Below are 27,055 nucleotides of genomic sequence, written 5' to 3' on the forward strand. Positions count from 1 at the left end.
GCGAAAACAGCCAAATATATCCAAATCGGACTTTATTAACCAGTGTGGGCCTTTTACAATGTATCAATCATGACGGATTTGACGAATATCCACTTAGATCAGATTTGTTGTATGTGGGCCAATCAGCATTCTTCTATCCCCCCCAGTCTGCGTTCCATTGACCTCTTTACCACATCTATTGGCAAAGAGGTTTCAAACTCTTTCTTATTGGTCTATTAACTAATTTACCGCATGATGATGTCACCATGGAAGGCCATTATCATAATTCTCACAATTTCACAGTATTACTCCAACCTCAGTGTGGAACTGTATATAAAACACAGGAAAATCTGTGTTGGGGGGGTTTATTGTGCGTGTGTGTCTTACGTCAGTAGCCCTGTCTCGTGGCCCTTGGTTCCTACAGAAGAGCTGAGGTTGATGACGAGGCGAAGCACCTCCTTCCTCAGCAGAACCCGACAGGCTGGGCCGTCTTCAGATATTGCCTTGCCACCTGACGGACATACACAACAGCCTATCGGAGCCCACTCGCACAACATGACCAAATCAGACATTTTGATCTGAATTAGAATGTTCAACAAAGGTGTACAATATGTAGTCTGTGCATGTGCTGCAGACAGCCTCCTGAGACTGCAGTGTGTGTGTGCATGTGTGTGTGTATGTGTGCATGTGTATGCGTGTGTGTGCATACCTAGCACTATGTCAGCGGGAGTAGGTGTGCTGCAGACGGATCCCTGTGACACAGCAGCGTCGCTGCAGCCGGAGACGCCAGATAACTTGGACTGAGGCATCACCTCCAGACGATGGCTGGTCTGACTAGACCACGGAAAGTCTATGTAGTCTATGAAGAGAGATAGGGCGGGGGTGAGTGTGTGTGTGTGTGTGTGTGTGTCAGAGTATTTGACGTGTGTGTGTTCTCACCAGTGCGGGTGTGTGCGTTGTTGATCTGAGGCTGTGTGTGGTAGCCCAGTACAGTAGCTCCTACGCAGTAGAGACAGTTGTCGTCAGTGTGTTCCTGTAGACCAGTATCCTCTGGACCCAGGATATGGTTCTGGTTGTTCTCTCTGCTGGCCATCAGCTCTGAGATACTGAACTGCTGCTTCAGCAGTGGGATAGGAGGATAGGGACGACCACCGTCACCTACAGTACACAGGGCATAGAACACCTACTGAAACTGGCAGTAAACCATCTCTACCATTCACGTTAAATTATCATCACTATCCACCCATCTCTCAATCCCTCCCTCTCCTTCCTTACTGTCTGAGTCTCCAAAGTAGAACGGACACTTCTCGTCGGCAGGCGGGCTAGTCCTCTGTTGGAAGTAGGGCGTGTCTCGGATGTAGAACATGTCGTTGATGTCCATGGGCAGTGCCAGGCCCACGTAGTCGTCGTTACAGCCGTAGGTGGCGCTGGGCACCATGGAGCGCACCGACGAGCAACGCTGCAGAGTGATCTGGTTGATGGGACTCAGCAGATCCTCCTTGTCCAGAGACGCAAAGCTCAACGCCTTCAGAAACCTGCCGGGCGGAGGGAGACGGGTGAGAGAGAGGGGTGACAAGAGGGCGAGGGGAGTGAGGGCAGACACAGACAGACGTAGCTATATGGCGAGAGAAGTAGAGAGAATGGAAAAACTCTGACAAAGAGAGAAACACACAAAAACACATGGAAATGTGGGGCTCCTAATCCACACCACAACTACACAGTGCCATCTATAAGACAGCAGGGTTCATCTGCTTGAATCTATAAAGGGAATCTAGCCTCCTAGTCTTATCAATATACTCCAAAACAAAACTGTGGGAAGGACAATCAACACTAAGAAATACCTAAGAAACTGTGTTGCGTAAGCAGAAACTGAGTAGTAGGGATGTGACAATTGGAAAAAAATGTCTTAACGTTTGAACTGCAATTCGTTTTTTCGATAAGAAAAATGAATACAATTCCACATGAATTCACAACGCTGCTGCCAGCAACGGTTTGGGTCTCACGGTACGTCCCATTCAGATGGTTAAGCATTGCACCTGTACTACCATTACTGTACCCCAATTCCACCTAGCAACGTTTGCATTTCCTTCTCAAAGTATTGCCATACAGGACTTCGCTGCCGTCTCTTGCCTTTGCCCTTTTTCTAACTGTTAACAACGATGACATAGTGTTGGAGCGTCAAACACCAAAATGATCGATTCCTCGACTCCTTGCACGTCGACTGCCGGTGTCAACTCCCATTTATGTGCGTCAAGATTCGATTCGGAACGGAGGACACTTGATTACTTCCGAGAAAACAAACACTTGCATCTTTCACAGCGAGAGAGAGGACAGAGTGTGGAGGGGCTCAGTATAGGCAGAGTCAAACCGTGCACTAGGCCTATCTATCGGCAATCAAAAACTATCTCGCAATTTCTTGGCTTGCAATTTCAGTAAAGCAGGGTATATCACCAATGAATAGGCTAGGATATTGAGATGCAACACCGCTCTCTCAGTCACAGTTTCTGCGCATGTACACGGGTTCACTTCACGCTGTTCACAGAGTGGTAGTCAGGTCACCAAAACAGCGGAGAAGTTGAGCCTCGATCGTCGACGCCCTTAGTTGCGGAAATTGAGCCACTACGTCGTTTACTTCCTGCATCTACTTTCAGTATCGTTTTTTTGGGGTTAGTGATTTTCCTTAACATTAAGCATTTAAGGACACCAATTTCAACATAGGAGGGAAGCTGCTCTACAAAATGGAGGCTAGGTTGGTCCACCCACCAAGGCATAGAGATGGACATCCTGCGGAGTGGCTGGACAGCTGGACAGCTGACCCTCTTAGCAGACAACCTGAGAGACCACCAGCACACACACACACACACACACAGCTGTTACTGCTCTGAACCAGAAGAGAGAGACACCGTTGCTGCTAAAGACGACTAATAACCGGAGTTACAACACACAAGCACACAGAGTCATTACCTCTAAACACACACGCCACCGTTACAGCTAGAGACTACAGCTAACCCTCAGACAAGCTGACAGACCAGCACATCCAGGTATCTAAAGGGGGAAGGGGTGGACACTACTGGAGTGGTCCACCCACCGAGGGACGTAGGCTCTGGATGGCCTGCGGTGGGCATCAGAGGGGCGGGGGGCTGGACAGCTCACTCTCTTAGCAGACAACCTGAGATACTCCACCTCAGTCTGCTTCTCTCTGTCTACCGACCAAGACTGGGCTGTGGGGAAGAACCCTTCAGGAGCCCAAGCTGAGCTAGAAAGAACAGAGAGTTCAATGACCTCACAAACCAGCACACGACACCCACCCACATAAAAGACAAACGGATTAAAAGGAGAGTGGAGAATGATTAGACAGAGTAGAACATTGATATGACCAGTCACATACAGACAGACACCTATGACCTATGACTGAGAAAAGCATGAGCAATGGCAGCCAGCAGCCATGACGGGCAGTGAAAACCCACCAGGAGAAGTTGTCCTTACTTGTGCGAGTGAGAATATAGGTGTGCGTTTGTATATGCATATTGCATTTCCCATGTATGTGTGCAGCGTTCAGATACGTCGAACACTACACGTAAGGTATCTTACCTGCGCGGCGTTAGCCTCGAGTCCAGACTACCGGTCTTCATAGTGATCGTGTCAGTGAAGAGCACGTCTTTAGCGGGCGACGCTAACGACTCACTATGAGACAGAGACGGGTGGATCCTCTGCTGCTGCAGCCTCTTCAGAGTAGCATAGCCCAGTGCATCCCGCGGGCTGGTGTACATGAAACTGCAGTCTGCAAGGCTCTTAATGGCCGCCACCGAGGGAGACTTGAGGCTCTGGGCTCTGCGGGGGAGGGTGTGTGAGGAGCCAGGGGGGACCAGTGAGACAGAGTTCGACTTGGAGAGAGGCAGGTGGTTGGTGTGGGCCTGGGTTGGGGCGAGGGTGTACAGCGTTTTGACCGTCTTGGCCGAGACCACTGTGTCGAGGCTGACACAGTCCGACGAGTCTGGCTCGGCATGCTCAGGGTTTCCCACAGTCTCGCGGGAGGGGCTGGAGCTCATGGAGCTGATGCCGCTTGTGGTGGTGTCTGTGTTGAAGCTCTGACTGCGGCTTTTAAACTGAGTCCCTCCCCCATCTCCTCCCGCTAGACGTTCCCGGCTACTCTGCTCCCTGGATGGGGGCTCTCCAGGACCCCCCAGCCCAGACCCTCCTCCACCAGCCCGGGATAGCCTCCCCTCTCCCAGCTGCTCCTCAGACCCCCCCACAGAGTCCCTGATCCCCACAAAGGAGGTTTCCAGGCTGATTGTGGGACTCTTGGGTATGCCTCTCCCATTGAACACATCGCCTTGCGACGAGGAGTAGATGGAGGGCTCCGTTACCGTCCTGTTCCTCCTCAGCCCTCCCAGTTTGGGCTCGGTGGGGGTGCGGCTGCCCCCCATTGACTTGGGGTCGCTGGTGGAACGCAACTTTTTGCTGGGGAGCGACAGGGAGTTGAGGAAGCGGTTCCGTACAAAACGGGTGGAGGCCAGGATGGTGAAGGGGCTGCGGTCCTTCATGGGTTTGGAACGCAGGTAGAGGGAGGCGTCGTCTGATTGGTCCAACATCTCAGACTTGTCATCATCCAGGATGTACATGTCTAAATACACATGACAAACATTACACAACATACAGTACCAGTCAAAAGCTGACACACCTACTCATTCAAGGGGTTTTCTATTTGTACTTTTCTCTACGTTGTAGAATAGTAGAAGACAAACTATGAAATAGCACATATGGAATCATGTAGAAACCAAACAATTGTTAAAGATTCTTCAAAGTAGCCACCCTTTGCCTAGACAGCTTTGCACACTCCTGGCATTCTCTCAACCAGCTTCACCTGGAATGCTTTTCCAACAGTCTAGAAGGAGTTCCTATGTGATGAGCACTTGTTGGCTGCTTTTCCTTCACTCTGCAGTCCAACTCATCTCAAACTATCTCAATTGGGTTGAGGTCAGGTGATTGTAGAGGCCAGGTCATCTGATGCAACCCTCCATCACTCTCCTTTTTGGTCAAATAGCCCATACACAGCCTGGAGGTGTGTTTGGGGTCATTGTGAGAGTGGGATTAAGCACAAACCAGTATAACAGATGGGATGGCGTATCGCTGCAGAATGCTGTGGTAGCCATACTGGTTAAGTGGGTCTTGAATTCAAAATACATCACTGACAGTGTCACCAGCAAAGCACCCCTACCTCCATGCTTCACAGTGGAAACTACACATGCAGAGATCATCCATTCACCTACTCTGCGTCTCATAAAAACACAGCGGTTGGAACCAAAAATGTCATATTTGGACTCAGACCAAAGGACAGATATCCACCGGTCTAATGTCCATTTCTCATGTTTCTTGTCCCAAGTAAGTCTCTTTTAATTTTATTATTGTTGTCCTTTAGTAGTGGTTTCTTTGCAGCAATTCAACCATGAAGGCCTGATTCACACAGTCTCCTCTGAACTAGAGGTCGACCGATTATGATTTTTCAACGCTGATACCGATTAGTGGAGAACCAAAAAAGCCGATACCGATTAATTGGGCGATTAAAAAAAAAATATATATATATATAATAACGACAATTACAACAATACTGAATTAACACTTATTTTAACTTAATATAATACATCAATAAAATCAATTTAGCCTCAAGTAGATAATGAAACATGTTCATTTTAGTTTAAATAATGCAAAAACAGTGTTGGAGAAGAATGTAAAAGAGCAATATGTGCTACGTAAGAAAGCTAACGTTTCAGTTCCTTGCTCAGAACATGAGAACATATGAAAGCTGGTGGTTCCTTTTAAAATGAGACTTCAATATTCCCAGGTAAGAAGTTTTAGGTTGTAGTTATTATAGGACTATTTCCCTCTATATCATTTGTATTTCATTAACCTTTGACTATTAGATGTTCTTATAGGCACTTTAATATTGCCAGTGTAACAGTATAGCTTCTGTCCCTCTCCTCGCTCCTACCTGGGCTCGAACCAGCAACACAACGACAACAGCCACCACATCGAAGCAGCGTTACCCATGCAGAGCAAGGGAAACAACCACCTCAAGGCTCAGAGCGAGTGAAGTTTGAAACGCTATTAGCGCGCGCTAACTAGCCAGCCATTTCACTTCGGTCACACCAGCCTCATCTCGGGAGTTGATAGGTTTGAAGTCATAAACAGCGCAATGCTTGATGCACAACGAGGAGCAGCTGGCAAAATGCACGAAAGTGCTGTTTGAATTAATGTTTACGCGCCTGCTTCAGCCTACCACCGCTCAGTCAGATACTTAGATACGTGTATGCTCAGTCAGATTATATGCAACACAGGACACGCTAGATAATATCTAGTAATATCATCAACCATGTGTAGTTAACGAGTGATTATGACTGATTGTTTTTTTATAAGATAAGTTTAATGCTAGCTAGCAACTTACCTTGGCTTACTGCATTTGCGTAACAGGCAGTCTCCTTGTGGAGTGCAACGAGAGAGAGGCAGGTCGTTATTGCGTTGGACTAGTTAACTGTAAGGTTGCAAGATTGGATCCCCCGAGCTGACAAGGTGAAAATCTGTCTTTCTGCCCTTGAACGAGGCAGTTAACCCAACGTTCCTAGGCTGTCATTGAAAATTAGAATGTTTTCTTAACTGACTTGCCTAGTTAAATAAGGATTAAATAAAGGTGTAAAAATCAGCAAATCGGCGCCCAAAAATACCGATTTCCGATTGTTATGAAAACTTGAAATCGGCCCTAAATAATCGGTCGACCTCTACTCTGAACAGTTGATGTTGATATCTGTCTGTTACTTGAACTATGTGAAGCAGTTATTTGGGCTGCAATTTCTGAGGCTGGTAACTCTAATGAACATATACTTTGCAGCAGAGGTAACTCTGGGTCTTCTATTCCTGTGGTTTCATCATAGCGCTTGATGGTTTTTGCGACTGCACTTGAAGACACTTTCAAAGTTCTTAACGTTTTCCATGTTGACTGACCTTCATGTTCTTGCCATAATATGGACATGGACTTTTACCAAACAGGGCTATCTTCTGTATACGCCCCTACCTTCTCACAACACAACTGATTGGCTAAAATGCATTAAGGAAAGAACTTACACGATTTAACAAAATAGTAAAAGAAAGTGCTACTGAGGATGTGTTTAACAGAAACTGTCCTTGTTGCCTGGTGAAGAGTTTCATGGTTAACTCACTGGGTTGGGACTCGCTCTCGCTATTGTGCCGGGAGCTGGTGGACTCAGAGTTGAGACTGAGCGTGCTCGGTACGGAGGAAAGTTCAGAGGTCATCGGTTTGTCCACCTCGTCTGGGGTGACGGGCCACAGTGTCTGGCGACTGTGTCTGACTGTATCCCAGCCATACTGTTTCAACACTTCACAGCCCTGCCGCGTCTTGGAGATCACGCCAACGACGTACACGCACGTTCTGGAGGGAGAGAAAACAGACATGAGACTGTTGTCGAGACATCAGGTTCAGCTCTGTGTGCGCGTGTGTCCCCTTACCCCCGTACGGACAGGACCTCGCAGTGTTGTGCCAAGGCCAGGATGTCAGGAATGACGTTCTCCTCCTGAAGCAGGTTCAGACCCCAGTTTGATGACCCAATGTTACCCTGGAAACAGACATACATTCACTATCATTAACACAACAGACCCTGGGAACCACAGTCGGAACCAATGTCAGAGCACTGGAGGACGCAGACGGTCTATAACGTCTACCCAAGAGAAAATAAAGACCATTATGAACCAGTGGTGTGTTTTTTTTCTTCTTTTACTGTAACTGACAACACGTGTACTTATCATTCAACGTTGTGATGTGTGTGCCGAGTGGTTAGGGGGGACTGACCAGAGCCCAGAGGGCTGCCTTCAGCTGTTTGATGCCCTCCCAGGTGTCCAGCATCGGGGAGCGAACCGTGTAGCTGAGGTCAGGGACCACGCTCTGGAAAGCGCGAGACAGTCGGTAAGACACCAAAACCCATAGATTCGTCACATTAAGAAAGCCCTTTGTAAAGCAGAGTTACCTGAGTCTCTAGTAGGTGGCAGCCTGTCTTGTCATGGACTAGCTGACCATACAAGTGCACAGGAAGATAAACATTTGGTCTCTGTAACCTAGAGACAAAAAACACACAAAGACAATGTACTCATGTTCAACAACTGAGAAAAATAAATACAGTTGGCTCAAGATCACAGCCGATGGATCTTTTTGGTGGTGGGAGAGAAACAAGGTATGTAGACTTTACAGTTGTTTTAGCCCAGCACAGCTTCCACTTATCTAAACAAGACTATGAAGCGCCAAATCAGGCAACCCTCCAGGACCAGGGCTGGTGACCACTGGATCATGGCTAACTGTCCAGCTTAGCAAGATAAGCAGTCTCACCTTTGGTTGCTACGTCTGACGTAGTTGTCTCCGTCCACAGGTTTCCGGTATGTAGTTAACGCTTCATTCAACTGCTCCTCAATCAGATCTACATACTTCAGGTTGTATTCCTGTTCACCACAGTCGGGGAAAACAAATCATTAGTGGATTACATTTGTACTGATATTGAGAGTTTTAAAAACAATCAAGACAGTTAAAGTTGCACTACGCAGAAATCGCTCTTCCATTTCCTGGTTGCTAAATTTCAAATATTGTGCGACAAAATAAGCAAGTACAGTGTAGAGAATCATTATACCATCTAAACCCCTGTCAAATATATCTTTTCCATAACCAACAACAATATTGTATGTTCAGCTGGTGTACAAAATCGAAAGTAAAAGATGCAAAAACTAAAAACTTAAAGGAAAGCATAGCGCACATTGAACAGATCTATCACTTCTAAAACTGGTTCTATAACACATTTCTATGTGAATTGGGTCGAGTCGCCCAAAAAGTTATATTGCAGCTTTAAATGTCATTTGATTTAGAAATCTGTCTTTATGTTCTTGTTTACTATCTGAATGATTGTTTTGTACTGTGTTTTGTGTGGACCAATGGAAGAGTTGCGGTTGCTGCTAATGGGGAAATGAATGAACGAGCAGGCTTACCTTTTGCCATCTGTCCAACTGTTTGCTGACGTAGCCCCTCTCATTGAGGTAGGAGAAGCCCTTAGGAATAGACAGAAACCTGCACAAAGGACACTGGTTTTTAGAGGTGGAACACAACCTCTCAGCACACCTGTGTGTCTGTGTATTCATTTGTGTGTGTGTGTGTGTGTGTGTGTCAGACTGACCTGAGGAGCAGCAGAAGGCCCTTGTCTCCCAGGTGGGTCAGAGCCGGTTTGAGTTGGATCAGAGCATGGAGGTTAGCCTGGGGCGACACAATAAAACATCATGGAGCCGTTAAGGACAACAAAATATAACATCCACTCCATACCCCTCGTTCTTCCATTCCCCAGCCTTCTGCCCATCGTCAGCCCTCTCCAACACTCCCACAGCCCCTCTCCCACCAGCCCCTCTCCCACCAGCCCCTCTCCCACCTTGTCCTCGCAGGCTTCGTCCAGTATGTCCAGGGCTTCCATGGAGACTGCCTTGCTGTGGTCGTGCAGCTGGGTGACCAGCAGCTCCATGCCCCAGTTACTGAAGAACTCCACCCCTGCCCTCAGCAACACACGCAGGTGCTTGGTGGCATACAGCCTGCACGTCTGTGTAATGACACAGAGGGTGGAAAAGAGGTTGTTCAGGATCAGTATTGTTTCAGCAACAACCTATCCAGCATCACCCACATTGAAGCCTGTGCATCCATTCATCCATCCCTCCCGCCTGGGTAAAGCCTTACATCAGTGGCAGCAGTGAGGATCTTGGAGAGAATGACTCTGGCCAGTCCATCCGTGCTGTAGTCCAGAGTAGACACAGCCAGCTTCAACACAGCGTCCTGATTCTTCACAGAGCACAGGTTCAGCAGACTGAGGAGGAGAACACGCACGGAATCAGGCAGTTGTCTGAGCTGTGTCTCAACTGGAACTCTATTCCCCATAACCTAGACATTCAGTAGGAACCCAGTCCAAGCAATGGATTTTTGGCACTCAATAGCCTACTGCCTGACTCATCTGGCCAATAAAAATGGAGCTGCTGTTATTTAAACCAATCAGTGTTTTCCTCCTGTTCAAGTTCACGCTGACAATTTTTAAAAGGGCAATAGTTCAGACTGACCTCTGAAAGAGGCCGCACTTCTCCAGCAGTTTAACCCCGTGTGGGTGGGCCGAGAGGGTCCCCAGGAACAAGTAGTAGTGCTGGCTGAGGGTGGTGAGCAGCCCGTTGCTCTGGAGACAGCGGTCAGGCTTCAGACCAGAGGACAAGGACAGCCAGGCCACCATGTCCTTCACCAGCTCCTCCAGGTACGCCTGACCATCCTGGGAGAGGGGAGAGGTGGAGGGTGGACAAAAGCCATGAGGAAAAAAAGGCTATTGGTTTGGGGCTAGGTCAATTTCAAAGCTACCTTTCTTTAACAAAAGGTGACACCAAAATAAAAATGTGTCCCACATAGAAGTTTCCTCAGCACCTTTATTTTTCTGCTCTATTTCCTCACCTCATCAGACTCTATGAGGAACTCGATGAACTGGCATCCCACCACAGTGAGCTGTCTGGCTTTAGGATGGTCCAGCTCCAGCCCTGCATACAGCTTACTGCTGGGCTTATAGAAGTACAGCAGTCTCCGCACAAACCTGGACCACACACACACACAGTTATAAAAGGGGACACTTTACCACAGTCAAGCTCAGTATTTCACGAGTTGTCGTAGTGAATGGAAGGTGGGTCTTACTTGTGCATCTGTTCATCTTTGTTGTTCCTGAGGTTAACGTTAGGCCACTGGGAGGGGAAATCCAAAACATATGAAATGTGGCAATAGCAAATCAACCAACTGAAACACACTCCCAGTCAGTCTTCTACAAGTTTTATAGTATTGCTATGACTGACCTTGAGGATAGTTGCGATGAGGAGCCAGTTCCAGTCAAGGTTCTGTTTGTGGTTAAGGATCTGACTGTCTCTCAGGTTCAACATCAGGGCTTCCTCCGTGTCCTACAACACACACGCAGTTTGTGTCACTGAATGTTGCTAAGGAAGACTTTGGGGCTATAGGTGAACAATGAACCTAGATGGCAAAGATGTCTGTGTGAGGCATACCTTAATAGCATAGATGTCTCGGTGTACGCGTGTGTGCGTCTCTCTCCGGTGGTGTGCAGACACAGACTTGCGGACAATGTGGTCCAGATACAGACTATGGGGTTTGGGTCCTTGTTTCTTCTTGTCGTGGAAACGCTTCAAGTGGTTGACAGCCGCACTCGCCCGTCTAAAAATACAGAAAAGTAGCCCAATTTCTTTTTTTAAACCAGAGCAGTGAAAAAGTGAGTGATTGCGTGCATGTGTGTGTGTGTGTACACTCACAGGCGTTTCTCCTTGGGGATGTCAAAAGAGGCAGCCATGTTGATAAGGGTGGGCAGACAGTGCAGGTGGTGACTGTGGGAGTGAGGGAGGATGGTGTTGGCCTAGCGATAGAAAGAGAGCGCAAGAGAGAAAACGTGAGAGAACGTGAAGCAAACACATAAAAAAACATTTATGCACAGCTGAATGAAGGCAACTACCAAGTACATACGTGTCCTCAAATAAACAGCAGAGCAGCACGCTCCTCAGAAGGAGCTACAGTGGCTATATACGGTATATCAGAGAGCCGTGTCCCTGTGTGTTACCATGTGTAGCAGTTCTCCCAGTAGGATGGTGGCTCTCACTGATATCTGGTCCTCACTGCTGGTCACAACTTCTACCAGACCCTACAGGGTGGAGAAAAAGAAGAGAAGGAGAAAATGAAAGCACAAGCGAGAAATAATAAAATAATATCCACAACCCGTGAAAAAAATAAAATCTCATGTTTGGGATTTCCCATCTCCTTACCTCTAGCAGGCAACTGGAGATGAAGGCAGCCAGTACCAAAGCCAGGTAGTTATCCATCAGGTCAGGCCTGAAAAACACAGCAAGACAAACAAGCAGACATTATAGCCACAGGAGAGATGGTGGTTGGATCTGAGAGGCACCCATATTCACAGTTTTTGTCAAGTGTGTAGTAAAAGGTGTATAACATGCTATTCTATACATTCTATATTGTACATTCCTGTGGGTAGAATCCATTTCCTACCTGGGAGCATAAAGCGATATTGTTTAATTTATTTAAAAATATATATATTTATTATCTGTGGTGTCATGCGTTACCTGGATCTGGCTCGATGAGGCAGGAGGACTTTAGCCTCTGCAGCCACAAAGCCATCAGACAGTCTCCAGCTGTCCTGGCACCTACTGGGGTCTACAGGGGAACACAACACGCATTGACAAAATAAACTATTTAAACTTAGCAGTTTTTGGATGCATGTTTGATAAATGTTTATAACCAGGGCATTGGGGGGGGTAAAGAAATAAGAAAAGCTAATATCACTCACCCACGCTGAGAAGTGCTTCCGTAAAGTCCTGGGTTACAATGGGGAGAGGTAGCCTAAATATCTCATACAATACCTCCAGCAAACCTTTCTGCAGGGGGCAAGGAGAAAGGTCAGAGACAAAAATAGTCGATCTCGAAGAACAGATCGAGAAGGCATCATTTTATTATATTTATTTAAACAAATCTCATATTTCAGTACCCACCCTCACTTCCACATTTGGTATAGACAGCAGACCAATAAGGGATTGGATCCCAGAGTTCCCGGCCCTACAGAGGTTAATGATCCCTGGATCGCAACGGAGACAGAATCTACCATTAACACATTCATGACTTGGCAGCAAAAGTGAAGACAGAGAGCAAACAATGCGATACTAGCTTAAAAAGGGAATCTACTCATCATTCTCTTCAGAGGGGTATTTGAGTGTTGACCCATTCAAAGCTGTTGGCATTAAACAAATACTAACGGTACAGTTTCAAGTCATGATCCACAATGCAAAGAGAACGAGCCGCCGAGCCAAACTGAATGGAAAGCTGAAGAGAAAGAGACTCACCAGACCAGGAGCGGAAGGCAGCTACTATAGCCATCCTGCTGGACAGGAAACGAGCATCGCGGTCCTCCCTGGTTACACACACAACAGGATCAATCTACACGACATAGGGACACATAACACACGAAACAGAACATTGGAACAGAGAGCCTGTTTACAACACACACACACACATCACTTACTTGAGCTGGATCTCTGATGTGTCTGCATTGTGACGGTAGTGGAAGTCTGTGAAAGGTGCTAGGATTTGCTGAAAGAGCAGAACACAGGTTCATACACAGAACAACAAAACATTTCTCTATGTTTTCATTATCAGCAAGGCTAAATAATGTCCCAATATCATGAGTGGATTTTTTTCTCCTATTGCTGAGATTCCACTTAAATTCCACTTTTCCATGGTTCCACTTTTTCCTGGTTGGACCTTCCAAGTCATAGGGACACAGATATTTCTCCAAACAGATCACATACATTATCCGTATTGATCCACATGATCACATAATCCATATTATAATATTTGCATTCTTCTTCCATAAGCTTGTTAAGACTGAGTGGTTACTGGAGTGGCCATGCTGCAAGTATGAAAGGGGGTATCAGTTTACACACAGACAGGATGTGTTGCAGAGAGAGGCTTTAGAGGGCTGATGTAACTGATCACTGTAATCTCCCTGGGAAAGAGAAAAACAACCCACGGGTGAATCCTCACTGGCATGGTTAGTGGCTGTGTCTAAATAGACTACACTGACCTCCTCTCCTAGGCTCTGTTCCTCAGCCTGCACTCTGCACTCATGGGAAAGAACGGTACAGGTGAAAGCCAATTCCCAAGAGGCTTCCCATGAAAATGAGTAAGAACACACCATATTGCTTTTACCTATCCTGGAGACGAGGAGAGACAGTCACCGCCGACTGACATAGTGTGATGTGTGACTGGGAGTGTGTGAACCACTAGTTTGATGCCTATATGTACATACTGACACGTGCATGGCGGCTGTGCGTACCTCCAGCTCCACATCATTGCGAACATATTGCCTGGTGTGTGGATGGTTGAGCAGGTGAAGGATGGTGGTGATCAGAGCCTCATTGATGCGGCTCAGCTGACAGTCGATCACACTCTTTAATATGGTGCTGAGACCCCCCCTATTGGCCACTACCTCTGGGTTCTTCAACGCTGCATAGTATGGTTGACATAAAGACAGTGTTATTAAACAGTAACTATGTGTGTAACTTCAGGATGGTTCTCTCAGTGCCGAGGCTCCACACACCAAGTTCGCAGACGATGGCAATGGCAGCGCGCACCATGCGGTCCCTCTCCTGCAGTCCGTCTGTTCCCACGGCAATCAGAGAGTTGGTGACAGAACTGGGGAACAGTAGAGCGTTCACTGTGATCATCTAGAGACAACGAGAGAGAGAGAGAGAAAGAGATTGAGAGCAAAGGTTACAGCACTAATTTTGCACTTCAGTTTATTTTAGAAGCAACATTACAGCAAATAGGTCACACAGTGTGAGTGCCACTTTCAGAAGGTGGTGGGTCTAATCTGTGTGCGAGTAGAGAACGTCTTTAAAGTCTAGGCCCTTCCTCCCAGACACTTTCTCCGGATTAATCTAATCAAGCTAAGCCACATTAACTGGCAAGGACACAGACCACCAGCTGGAAGAGGCCAGCTGGCTAACCAACCTGGGTTAAGTAGGCGACTGTCAATGTAGCTTAGTATTATAGGTAGCTGCCAAAATAAATTTACTAGAGTAAATTGGGGATACAAAATATATTGAAAGAAGGTGCTTCCACACAGTTGCGGTTCCTGAGTTCAGCAATTAGCATCCTATCATGCTTAGGGTCATGCACAAAACTGCCTAGTTGCCCATTATTTTGGCTATCATGGCTAGAAGAGGAGATCTCACCGACTTTGAAAGTGGGGTCTCAAAGGAGCATAGGAGGTTTAAAGGGTGTGTGTATGTGTCAGTCACCAGAGCTCAACCCAATTTAGGGATGAGCATTTTAAAATGGATTTCACTATTCAAATAATACCATGATATTTTCTCAGATATAGGGATGGGCACGGTTATTCGAATATTCAAAACTCAGAACGGACATTAGTATTCATTTTCTTTAGAAATTAAAAATAGGCCTATTTTAAGAATGAAAGGCTTTGTCTAAAATTCCTCTATGTGACACTGCTACATAGCCTACAAGGATAGACCACTACATTCAATATTTCAGTTTCACAAGTGTAGCTTGTTGTTGTCTGTCAATCAAAAGCGGCGCTACAGTCAGAGGCTCCATGAGTAGAAAGTGAAGTGGGAGAATTCTAAACGATGCCAAATGGAATCCATGTCTCAATTGTCTCAAGGCTTAAAAATCCTTCTTTATCCTGTCTTCTCCCCCTCATCTACACTGATTTGAAGTAGTTTTAACAAGTGACACCAATAAGGGATCATAGCTTTCACCTGGTCAGTCTGTCATGGAAAGAACAGTTGTCCTTAATGTTTTGTGCACTCAGTGTATGCAATGATTGGACAGATATTCGAATAACAGTACCCACCCCTAAACTAAATTAAACACTTATGGGACATTCTAGAGAGGTGCTTAAGACAGCGTTTTCCACCCCCATCAACTAAATACCAAATTATGCAATTTCTCATGGAAGAATGGCGTCGCATCACTCCAATAGTTGCAGGCACTTGTAGAATCTATGCCAAGGCGCATTGAAGCTGCTCCTCTGGCTTGTGGTGGCCCAAGGCAATGTTAAGAAACTTTGTTGGCGTTTCCTTTATTTTGGCAGTTACCAGTACCTTCTTCAGGTTTCTCTCTGATATCCAAGATTAACCCATTGACAACACTAAGACCATGTTCAGTATTTAGGCCTATATAGTATTCATTGTATATAGTTAGAATGACTTGTAATAGTTGTGTGTGTGTTAGCATTTACAGTAAACTGCAGAGAATGCAGGGGGGAAAAAAATACTCCAGACATGTGCAAACTGTCCACACACTCACCAACGCAGATCACCCAATAACAGCCAATGCTGGTACTATGCTCCTATTCTGTGCTGCCAGTGAACATACGAAAATGCCAATTTAAGAGAACCTGCCTGACGTGCACTGCAAATCCGAGATTCAACTCGCGCGCGTAGCACATGTTGAATTGGGGTTCTTTCCCGCTCCGTGCGTGCTTTGTTTGCGAGTCTGACCGCAATTATAGAATTGTACCAAATCAAGTCTATAAAAGGTTGGAATACTTTCTTGACAGCATTCCATTTACACATCTAGTAAAAGTCACTAACAAGATCTAATTAGAAAGAACACACAAAGGGCCTTTATTGTTGGAGATTACATGTACAGTGTAGAATTGAGATCATTATCTGTTACATTTTTCTAGTAGAACGCTGGTCACCTCTCAAACAGGGCCAATCACAAGTATTGGCTTTTTAGACACTGTTCCCAATTAACACTAAAAGCAAAATAATTTTTGAAAACATAACAAAAACAAATGAGTGCATCGACACAGACCGCAAACTGGCTACACGAAGCTTAAGTAGGCTACCGCAAAGTGAATCTGAACGCTGTTCGCTAGAAGAGTCCGGTGTTTCAGCCGATGTAAAGGTGCCTATCGTATTTCCGTGCAGCGCATACATCATTTCAGATTTTCGAAATTGATATAATCTCAAATCTAGTGCAAATACAAGTATTACCTCTATAGCTAATAATCGACACTCCATTCTTCATCGCGCAGTTTTCTAAACTCCCGACTCAATTTAATGCCAAAATGTTTATATTTATTTTTGATTATACTTATACGTGGATGATAATTACAGTTACAGTCTCAGGTTGCGTGATCCTCGTAATGTTACGTGGGAAATACAACTAATGGGCCGCAGAATTAAATGCATATCACACTCGCACAAATGCTAGCAGTTATTTGTCGTATTTGCATTTTATTTATTTATTTCACTAGCAAATGCGAGTGAACTGCTGGCACTTTAGAGCCCACTATCTTATGTTCGCTAACGTTAGCTTGAAATAATTAGTGTTGACCTTTCTACAACACACGGAGTCGAAAGGGATTTGTCCAGGTGTTTACGTACAAGCTGACAGTTGCAAACTCAGCGTCACAACAAACAGGAGGGGCAGACACGGGATAGCTATGTCGAATAGCGATGTATTCATCTCCATGTCCGTTGACACAAACTCTATACATGTTTGTGTGTTGCAGCTCGAGAACCGGGATGTTATATTTACTAAGTGGATTTATTTTTTATTAAAATTTTTAAAAAAAATACAAATCAGGCCCCATTCATTTCTGCTGTACTTTTAACTCGATCTCCTATCTGCTTACATGGACAGAGAATTGCGTAGTTGGTACGCAAAATGCATGCATGTTGGCTGGTCCCCTATGCCTATGCAATCATTTAAATTATAAACTGGGTGGTTCAAGCCCTGAATGCTGATTGGCTGACAGCCATGGTATATCAGACCGTGTACCACAGGTATGACAAAATATTTATTTTTACTGCTCTAATTTTGTTGGTAACCAGTTTATAATAGCAATAAGGCACCTCGGGGTTTGTGATATATGGCCAAGAAACCAAGGCAAGGGCAGGGTCCAGGCACTCCGCGTTGCGTCGTTCACAAGAACATCCCTTAGCCATGTTATATTGGCCATATACCACACCGCCTCGGGCCTTGTTGCTTAATTATACACATGATTTTACAGAACAAAATATGAAATTTGTGCAATATGAAGAAAGCAGATTTACCTTTCTGACCAGTCGGAGGGCCTGAGTCCTCTCCCCCTCATTGCTCTGCTGGATGTCAATGCACCTGATCAAAGCACACAGTATGACATCACAGCCACGGTTCATATCACACCAGGTTATACATCATCATGCTATCAAACAATGTATACGAAATGCTTCAGTCTGGTTTTAGACCCCATCATAGCACTGAGACGGCACTTGTGAAGGTGGTAAATGACATTTTAATGGCAACGGACCGAGGCTCTGCATCTGTCCTCGTGCTCCTAGACCTTAGTGCTGCTTTTGATACCATCGATCACCACATTCTTTTGGAGAGATTGGAAACCCAAATTGGTCTACACGGACATGTTCTGGCCTGGTTTAGATCTTATCTGTCGGAAAGATATCAGTTTGTCTCTGTGAATGGTTTGTCCTCTGACAAATCAACTGTAAATTTCGGTGTTCCTCAAGGTTCTGTTTTAGGACCACTATTGTTTTCACTATATATTTTACCTCTTGGGGATGTTATTCGAAAACATAATGTAAACTTTCACTGCTATGCGGATGACACACAGCTGTACATTTCAATGAAACATGGTGAAGCCCCAAAATTGCCCTCGCTAGAAGCATGTGTTTCAGACATAAGGAAGTGGATGGCTGCAAACTTTCTACTATTAAACTCGGACAAAACAGAGATGCTTGTTCTAGGTCCCAAGAAACAAAGAGATCTTCTGTTGAATCTGACAATTAATCTTTATGGTTGTACAGTCGTCTCAAATAAAACTGTGAAGGACCTCGGCGTTACTCTGGACCCTGATCTCTCTTTTGAAGAACATATCAAGACCATTTCGAGGACAGCTTTTTTTCCATCTACGTAACATTGCAAAAATCAGAAACTTTCTGTCCAAAAATGATGCAGAAAAATTAATCCATGCTTTTGTCACTTCTAGGTTAGACTACTGCAATGCTCTATTTTCCGGCTACCCGGATAAAGCACTAAATAAACTTCAGTTAGTGCTGAATACGGCTGCTAGAATCCTGACTAGAACCAAAAAATTTGATCATATTACTCCAGTGCTAGCCTCTCTACACTGGCTTCCTGTCAAAGCAAGGGCTGATTTCAAGGTTTTACTGCTAACCTACAAAGCATTACATGGGCTTGCTCCTACCTATCTCTCTGATTTGGTCCTGCCGTACATACCTACACGTACGCTACGGTCACAAGACGCAGGCCTCCTAATTGTCCCTAGAATTTCTAAGCAAACAGCTGGAGGCAGGGCTTTCTCCTATAGAGCTCCATTTTTATGGAACGGTCTGCCTACCCATGTCAGAGACGCAAACTCGGTCTCAACCTTTAAGTCTTTACTGAAGACTCATCTCTTCAGTGGGTCATATGATTGAGTGTAGTCTGGCCCAGGAGTGGGAAGGTGAACGGAAAGGCTCTGGAGCAACGAACCGCCCTTGCTGTCTCTGCCTGGCCGATTCCCCTCTTTCCACTGGGATTCTCTGCCTCTACCCTGTTACGGGGCTGAGTCACTGGCTTACTGGGGCTCTCTCATGCCGTCCCTGGGGGGGTGCGTCACCTGGGTGGGTTGATTCACTGTTGTGGTCGGCCTGTCTGGGTTGGCGCCCCCTTGGGTTGTGCCGTGGCGGAGATCTTTGTGGGCTATACTCGGCCTTGTCTCAGGATGGTAAGTTGGTGGTTGAAGATATCCCTCTAGTGGTGTGGGGGCTGTGCTTTGGCAAAGTGGGTGGGGTTATATCCTTCCTGTTTGGCCCTGTCCGGGGGTGTCCTCGGATGGGGCCACAGTGTCTCCTGACCCCACCTGTCTCAGCCTCCAGTATTTAAGCTGCATTAGTTTATGTGTCGGGGGGCTAGGTTCAGTTTGTTATATCTGGAGTACTTCTCCTGTCCTATTCGGTGTCCTGTGTGAATCTAAGTGTGCGTTCTCTAATTCTCTCCTTCTCTCTTTCTTTCTCTCTCTCGGAGGACCTGAGCCCTAGGACCATGCCCCAGGACTACCTGACATGATGACTCCTTGCTGTCCCCAGTCCACCTGGCCATGCTGCTGCTCCAGTTTCAACTGGCCTGGGCCCTAGGACCATGTCCCAGGACTACCTGACATGATGACTCCTTGCTGTCCCCAGTCCACCTGGCCATGCTGCTGCTCCAGTTTCAACTGTTCTGCCTTACTATTATTCAACCATGCTGGTCATTTATGAACATTTGAACATCTTGGCCACGTTCTGTTATAATCTCCACCCGGCACAGCCAGAAGAGGACTGGCCACCCCACATATGCTCTCTCTAATTCTCTCTTTCTTTCTCTCTCTCTCGAGGACCTGAGCCCTAGGACCGTGCCCCAGGACTACCTGACATGATGACTCCTTGCTGTCCCCAGTCCACCTGACTGTGCTGCTGCTCCAGTTTCAACTGTTCTGCCTTATTATTATTCGACCATGCTGGTCATTTATGAACATTTGAACATCTTGGTCATGTTCTGTTATAATCTCTACCCGGCACAGCCAGAAGAGGACTGGCCACCCCACATAGCCTGGTTCCTCTCTAGGTTTCTTCCTAGGTTTTGGCCTTTCTAGGGAGTTTTTCCTAGCCACCGTGCTTTTACACCTGCATTGTTTGCTGTTTGGGGTTTTAGGCTGGGTTTCTGTACAGCACTTTGAGATATCAGCTGATGTACGAAGGGCTATATAAATAAATTTGATTTGATTTGATTTGATCACTATGGAATAATAGTCCGCATGATTCTATGCTACCTCTGATGGAGTAACAACTTTGCAAGCAACAGACTACCACAGTAGTAATACTCTAGTGCAACAAATTTGAACTCCCTTAATTTGATGAACTACATTGTTGTAAAATATGTTAAACATATGTAACATACAGGTAACTGTCAAAATAAAGGAAACACTTGGGTAAATGAGGGATACTAAGTATATGGAAAGCAGGTGCTTCTACACAGGAGTGAATCCTGAGTTAATTTAGCAATTAAACAGTCCCATCATGCTTAGGGTCATATATAAAAATGCCCAGTTGCCCATTATTTTGGCTACCATTGCTAGAAGAAATCTCAGTGACTTAAAAAGAGGGGTCTCAAAGGAGCATACAGGGTTTAAAGGTTGTGTGTATTTGTCTCAGTCACCAGATCTCAACCCAATTCAGCAATTACGGGAGATTTTTGGAGCAGCGCCTAAGACAGCGTTGTCCACCACCATCAACAACAAACACCCAAATTATGGAATCTCTCATGGAAGAACGGTGTCGCATCCCAACAATATAGTTTCAGACACTTGTAGAATCTATGCCAATGCACATTGAAGCTGTTCTGTGTCATGCTAGCCCAAAGCCCTACTAAGACACTTTAATGTTGGTGTTTCCTTTATTTTGGCAGTTACCTGCATGCTAAATTGTACAAGATGAATCCAGTGTGTCCCTGTGCAGGTGTGGTGACACGACAGAGTATCTCTCTCTCACCTGGCAATCAAGTAGTCCACCTGCAATCTGAGGACCTTTTGCAGCACGTTGCTGTCTCTGATGAGGTACCTCAGAACCCTCAGGCCTGCAGCACGCACCTCCTTGGCCTCATTCAGCAGGGCTAACCGCAGGCTGGGGAGGGACACAAAACACAGCTTAGATTGACACGAAATGGCAACGTACACTTACGGACACAAAATGGACACTCGCATAGCTTGGTCCCAAAAATTGGTTACAATGACCTATCACTAATTTGGATATGTTCCACAAACAATGGAAGTGCTTGGATAAAAATCATCTGTAAAATAGCATTTAAAGTGTTCTAGGTTACACTATATGGGACTACTTACCAGATGATGATTTCTTCATATGTAAACCCAAACTTCTCCTCGCAGTGGCCAATGCTGATTAGCAGCTGAAACAGAGAAAGACTGGACTTACAATCAGTTGACAGAGGATGCACTGTGTCCTTTGGCTGTCCATAACAATACAGACCGAAGACATTTTAATATATAGCGAACATATGTATTTGAGACAGAGACCCATATATTTGGGGTATGTACATTACATTTACAGTCACAAGGATTTTTCCCCTGATATTTAGTAAGGCAACATTACAACAAGGACATGTTTATTACTTGTTCATAGCTTGTATGGGCATGGCATATTTTACACAGTGCGACAAACCGACAAAATCTTCAATTCATAGTGTTTTAATGCTTTAAATCAATGCGCTTAAACAGTTTGCTGTAGGGTTGAAAATAAGTCACCATTCACACTCCGTAAACCCCAGTGCAGGGTGGGAGCGGAGTGAGAGGGATAGGGAGTAGGTCAGTGTGTGAGTGAGTTTGGAATCAGCAGTGATGTCAGAGCCCAGGCAGGCAGGAGAGGTCGGGAAAGGGGGGCACTGAACATGCTACAGGGGGATTAGGTCACCTCTCGCTGTCCTGGAATCCTTAAAAGGAGCTGCAGGCCTCAACACCACACTCACTCAGTCAGTCCGTCCAGCGGTAAACCGAGAGTCAGGTGTATACACACAGCTCAGACCAACTGTATCTGGTAGCTGCCTTCACCTCTCTAATCTTACATAGGACAATAACACTGACACTAACCCATCAGGACAGGACATGCTAAGTTATAGTGGGGATGTCACAGGCTTGGAATACCAATGTTTATCTTTTGACATGAACGTTTCAAAAAGTCACCATACAATTTGACTAAACATCTTCCATTAAACATCTGATTGTCGATAACCTCGCCACAACTTTCAGAATAATATCCGTGACATGGTGTGGCACCTGGAGGGACACTAAGCCTGCAGATCTACTTGCTACAACCTTGGAAAACAGAGACCACATGCAACATCTCCAGTTTCAAAAGAACAACAATTACCAACAATCTCTGGTTTCAAAGTCAGAGTGCTGTTGACGCACATGAGGTTACAGCTCTGCCCCATGGCCAGAGCTCCTATTACCATCACTGTCAACATCACAATGACAAACTCAGCTAGGCCTGACTGCAGGAGCTAAGGAACAGCGGGCCAAGGAGAGGTCAACGGCTACACATAAGAAGAATATGTTCAGCAGACGCATCTCAATACTCTAAAGTTGCTTCCTAAATAAAAGCTAAATTAACCTAAATGAAGGTTGCATTTCATGTGGCTTTGATCAGCCCTAGGTGGATATCAGCAGCCTAAAGTAGTTTATCTCCTCTCCTTCTTCAGCACTGATTTGAAAAGCTAGGTGAAAGCAATAGTGTATATCTGCCGGTAATTAACTGTCCCCTGACCAGTTGTATCACGTTGGTCAGGATGATGAAGCCACTAGGTGAAGATAGGTGGAAGTGACATTTGACCCAACTAAGAGCTTGAATGCACAATGTAGCACCAGACACCTAAACCAAACAAAACGTTGACTACTTAAGATGCAGCTATACACTGGGTGCACAAAACATTAAGGACACCTGTTCTTTCCATGACAGACTGACCAGGTGAATCCAGGTGAAAGCTATGATCCCTTATTGGTGTCACTTGTTAAAACCACTTCAAATCAGTGTAGATGAAGGGGAGAAGACAGGATAAAGGATGTTTAAACCTTGAGACAATTGAGCCATGGATTGTGTGGCATTCAGAGGGTGAATAGGCAAGACAAAAGATTTAAGTGCCTTTGAACGGGGTATGGTAGTATGTGCCAGGCGCACTGTCAAAAACCCAGCAGCGTTACAGTGTTTCACGCTCAACAGTTTCCTGTGTGTGTCAAGAACAGTCCACCATCCAAAGGACATCCAGCCAACTTGTCACAACTGTGGGAGGCATTGGAGTCAACATGGGCCAGCATCCCTGTGGAACGCTTTCAACACCTTGTAGAGTCCATGCCCCGATTAATTGAGGGTGTTCTAAGGGCAAAAGGGGGTAGTGAAACTCAATATTAGGAAGGTGTCCTTAATGTTTTGTACACTCAGTGTGTGTGTCATTAATAGGCCATACGATTAACAATATACCATCTCCAGTCCATATTGACCAACACTGGATCTTCATGACCAGCTTCAGCAGACCAAACGCTTCCTCTGATTATCCACATGAATCGTGATCTTACTAGTCCCATTTGTGCTTTTCATTAGTTTGATCTCATGTTAAAGGGATACTTTCGGATTTTGGCAATGAGGCCCTTTATCCACTTCCCCAGAGTCAGATGAAATCGTGGATACCATTGTGTCTTTAGCTAGCGCAATTGCTAACCAGCGTTATTGCAATGATTGCACTTCCAGTCATTGCGCTGACGCTAGTTAGCAATTGCGCTACCTATATTAAAACACTTAATTTTTTCCCCGATTACGAGTATCATCCGATCCGAATGTCAATTTACAGATATGATTACAAGTATGACCATGTCGGCACTTATAAGCTGTGATATTTTAACTTTGACCCTAAACCTATTATACAGTCCAACAATGTTACGTTGGGGCACAATACAGCAAAGCTAAACCATGCACTTCAATAATGAGGGCAACTGCCATGACCATCATTACATAAATCAGTAATACCTTTATGAAATTGTTCAGGTGGCCCAGTTTCCGCATGTTGGTGACGCCGTGTGGCTTGGCAACATTTTGAAGAATTTCACGCAAGTTGTCAGAGGGTTCTGTAAAAAAAGAAGGGAGTTGAAATACTAACAAAACATAAAATCTTTTTGATATTCCAGTAACACTGAACCAATGCACATATATCGGTATCGAACATGAACTCGTTTTAGCTGGTCACACCAATGCACTGTGAACAGTAAACACACCCTGAACATCTAAATAGAAGGCATGTTTAGGCAGGGTCAAAAGTTCCTTCTGTTTTTCATCTCATTCACCTCAACCATGACATGGTAGCTAAAAGATACATGCACATAAACACACCTAGCTACAGTATCTCATATAATTCCATCTGTGTCAGGCTGGGGCTGTTAATGATAATGTACCAGAGGAAAAGGGTGCTCAGGCAGCCACTCAACTAAGCTGCTTTGGATCCCAAACTGCAACCTATTCTATGGCAGTGAAAATGTGATGCAATTTGACTTCCCACAGGTATATCCATGCTCTACCCCCCGATTCAGAGGGGTTGGGTTAAATGCGGAAGACACATTTTGGTTGAATGCATTCAGTTGTTCAACTGACGAGGTACCCCCTTCCATCTCATACATGAAATACTGTGAGGGTAGAACTTGTGTTAGCGAAGATACATAGTGCAACGCTTGAAGGCAGTTGTTCACAATTAACGTTACATGCTCTATCCTTATTAAAAACATGATTGATGAACTCCTATTCATCTGTTTACAATCTGTCACAGGAGTAGAAGCAGCATCGGGAACAATTTGAGGGCATGGTTGTAGGATGCAAGTGATTGCATAGGGACATTACTGAGTCAGGGGCTTCCATCACAGGAAAAGTGAAACGCTGGCAGGACAGGAGTTGACAGACTGTGCTGGAAAAGCCATCAGTGTATTAGCTTCTGGCTAGTAAATACTCATACTCAATGTCTATCTAACCATGAACTCGAGTTGTCAAAATGTGACGCCCACCGCCGGTTTCAACTGGAAGTTAGCTAGCAACTGAGTTGTGAACGACCTTCAGACAAACCTAGCGGCTGTATGATTGACCGTGTTTACGTTAGCTAGCTACAATATTTTAAAAGCTTGCTAGCTTACCACATTACAATCCTAGGAATGTAGCTAGCTATATAACTAGCCACACGCCCAAATAATTAGCCAGCTAACTCAACCCAGTCATAACAAATACATTGTATAGCAAAGCAAGCTAATACTAGTCACCAATCAAAACAACACAGGAGCATTATCTTGCCTATGATAGCTAGGGCGTATTCATTACGGAAACCGTTGAAGAACCAAACAGAGCAAAAGGAGCGTTTATTCTGCATATTAAGAGAACGTTAGGTCCCTCCCCGTTTCGCTCCGTTTAAGACACGTTCTGCAACAAAATCGGAGTAATAAATACGCTCTGGGGTTTAATTAGTCCAAACAGTTGTGTTTTGCAACTAAAAAGAGATTTTGTATTGGACAAAATCAGTTAGTTCCCTCCTGGTTTCGTTCAGTTTGCATCCGTTTAAGAACGTTTTTTAACATAATCGGTGTAAAACATACACCCTTGCTGACGTTACGCCTCTTTGGTGTTCCTTAAGATTCTGCAAGCTGGTTATCAAAGTATTCAACAACCAATAAGCCGTATAAGGTATTTTCAGCCATTTTCCAGCCCCATCATCATCATATATTGCTGCAAACATTAGCATCCATTTGTACAATAATCGCTTTCACTTCGTGTGAATACTTTCTGCTTAACGTTACCTCTGGTCAGATCGAGCGGTACGTTCTCTTCCCCACTGTCATTCCGACCTGTCAAAAATAGACAACGGGGACATTGTAAGGAAACACACCTGGGTCTAAATAAACTAGAGTAAATAGTAATTTACAATTTCAAGTTTATAAAGCCTATGTCGGGGTGAGTATTTCAAGCTTACCTCGCATCCGAAGACTTCGGATCGGACGGCCGCGGATGCTGACCGCCATGTTTCCAGGAACATACACAACACCGGAAACTTCGTGAAATCTCGCGAGATAATAGGCATTGGTTTATCACGAATGGTCTTAGGGAGAGGCAATAATAAGGACATTCCTGACTTGTAAAACGACTGACCTTAACTAAACCTTTAACCCTGACCGTAACCTAATTTTAACCAATTCTGAAATTAAATATTGGTTTGCAGGTCAGGAGTGTCCTTTTATAGCCTTTTCCGGTCTGAGAGCATATTTTAATATAAAGACACCAAATGTTTCACATGCTGAGAGAGCAATTTTTCTTAAACACATTCATTTACATTGCAACCCATTCATTCAAATTGAAGAAACACAACAACAATAGTAGTCAAGGCACATTTATCTGTAATTATTTCAACACAATCAAATTACACATTTGAAGTACATTGTTTTTCACCAGAAATAAACACATAGTACCATAAAATACACCTTTTGTATTCAGCGCATCTGACTAATAAAATTTGATTTGATTTGAAGAAGCTGTCATTTTCTTTTTTTTTTATTGAACTTTTACTTAACTAGGCAAATCAGTCAAGAACAAATTATTATTTACAATGATGGCCTACCCTGGCCAAACTCAGATGACGTGGGGCCAATTGTACGCCGCCCAATCCCAGCCAGATGTGATACAGCCTGGATTCAAACCAGGGACTGTAGTGACGCACCTTGCACTGAGACGCAGTCATGATTCTATAGGTAGGCCAATTTTCACTGCAAACAAACATATTGAAAGCAGTCTGTACGGCTGGCAATGCAAATGTTTCAACCAATTTTTGTCCAGTTAGTCCAAAATATTT

The 27,055-nt window shown here is 45.0% G+C and overlaps 1 protein-coding gene across 3 annotated transcripts in view; it reads right to left on the minus strand.

The window, feature by feature from the left end:
- LOC115111833 (rapamycin-insensitive companion of mTOR-like) overlaps positions 1-26,279 on the minus strand; it is a 28,919-nt gene extending 2,640 nt beyond the window's left edge. Inside the window, exons 1-37 of one of the 3 annotated variants that reach the window (XM_029638310.2) lie at positions 26,183-26,279; positions 26,010-26,057; positions 24,208-24,305; positions 21,516-21,580; positions 21,166-21,297; positions 17,695-17,758; positions 14,202-14,328; positions 13,938-14,107; positions 13,125-13,192; positions 12,946-13,013; positions 12,598-12,680; positions 12,396-12,483; positions 12,172-12,262; positions 11,857-11,923; positions 11,655-11,735; positions 11,353-11,453; positions 11,092-11,257; positions 10,885-10,986; positions 10,730-10,776; positions 10,496-10,631; positions 10,120-10,319; positions 9,746-9,872; positions 9,447-9,611; positions 9,201-9,277; positions 9,016-9,094; positions 8,369-8,478; positions 8,013-8,100; positions 7,838-7,930; positions 7,498-7,604; positions 7,191-7,420; positions 3,571-4,603; positions 3,068-3,235; positions 2,743-2,811; positions 1,255-1,514; positions 919-1,137; positions 689-838; positions 367-490 (exon numbers count right to left, since the gene is read on the minus strand). In XM_029638310.2, coding sequence (XP_029494170.1) covers positions 367-490; positions 689-838; positions 919-1,137; positions 1,255-1,514; positions 2,743-2,811; positions 3,068-3,235; positions 3,571-4,603; positions 7,191-7,420; positions 7,498-7,604; positions 7,838-7,930; positions 8,013-8,100; positions 8,369-8,478; positions 9,016-9,094; positions 9,201-9,277; positions 9,447-9,611; positions 9,746-9,872; positions 10,120-10,319; positions 10,496-10,631; positions 10,730-10,776; positions 10,885-10,986; positions 11,092-11,257; positions 11,353-11,453; positions 11,655-11,735; positions 11,857-11,923; positions 12,172-12,262; positions 12,396-12,483; positions 12,598-12,680; positions 12,946-13,013; positions 13,125-13,192; positions 13,938-14,107; positions 14,202-14,328; positions 17,695-17,758; positions 21,166-21,297; positions 21,516-21,580; positions 24,208-24,305; positions 26,010-26,057; positions 26,183-26,231 — 5,150 coding nt within the window. In that variant the 5' untranslated portion in view covers positions 26,232-26,279. The remainder of the gene's footprint in view (positions 1-366; positions 491-688; positions 839-918; positions 1,138-1,254; positions 1,515-2,742; positions 2,812-3,067; positions 3,236-3,570; positions 4,604-7,190; positions 7,421-7,497; positions 7,605-7,837; positions 7,931-8,012; positions 8,101-8,368; positions 8,479-9,015; positions 9,095-9,200; positions 9,278-9,446; positions 9,612-9,745; positions 9,873-10,119; positions 10,320-10,495; positions 10,632-10,729; positions 10,777-10,884; positions 10,987-11,091; positions 11,258-11,352; positions 11,454-11,654; positions 11,736-11,856; positions 11,924-12,171; positions 12,263-12,395; positions 12,484-12,597; positions 12,681-12,945; positions 13,014-13,124; positions 13,193-13,937; positions 14,108-14,201; positions 14,329-17,694; positions 17,759-21,165; positions 21,298-21,515; positions 21,581-24,207; positions 24,306-26,009; positions 26,058-26,182) is intronic. The other 2 variants (XM_029638311.2, XM_029638312.2) reach the window with 2 other exon arrangements.
- Between the last annotated feature and the right edge of the window lie 776 nt (positions 26,280-27,055).

This window comes from Oncorhynchus nerka, linkage group LG27 (genome assembly GCF_034236695.1).
Source record: "Oncorhynchus nerka isolate Pitt River linkage group LG27, Oner_Uvic_2.0, whole genome shotgun sequence".
NCBI classification, from domain to species: domain Eukaryota; kingdom Metazoa; phylum Chordata; class Actinopteri; order Salmoniformes; family Salmonidae; genus Oncorhynchus; species Oncorhynchus nerka.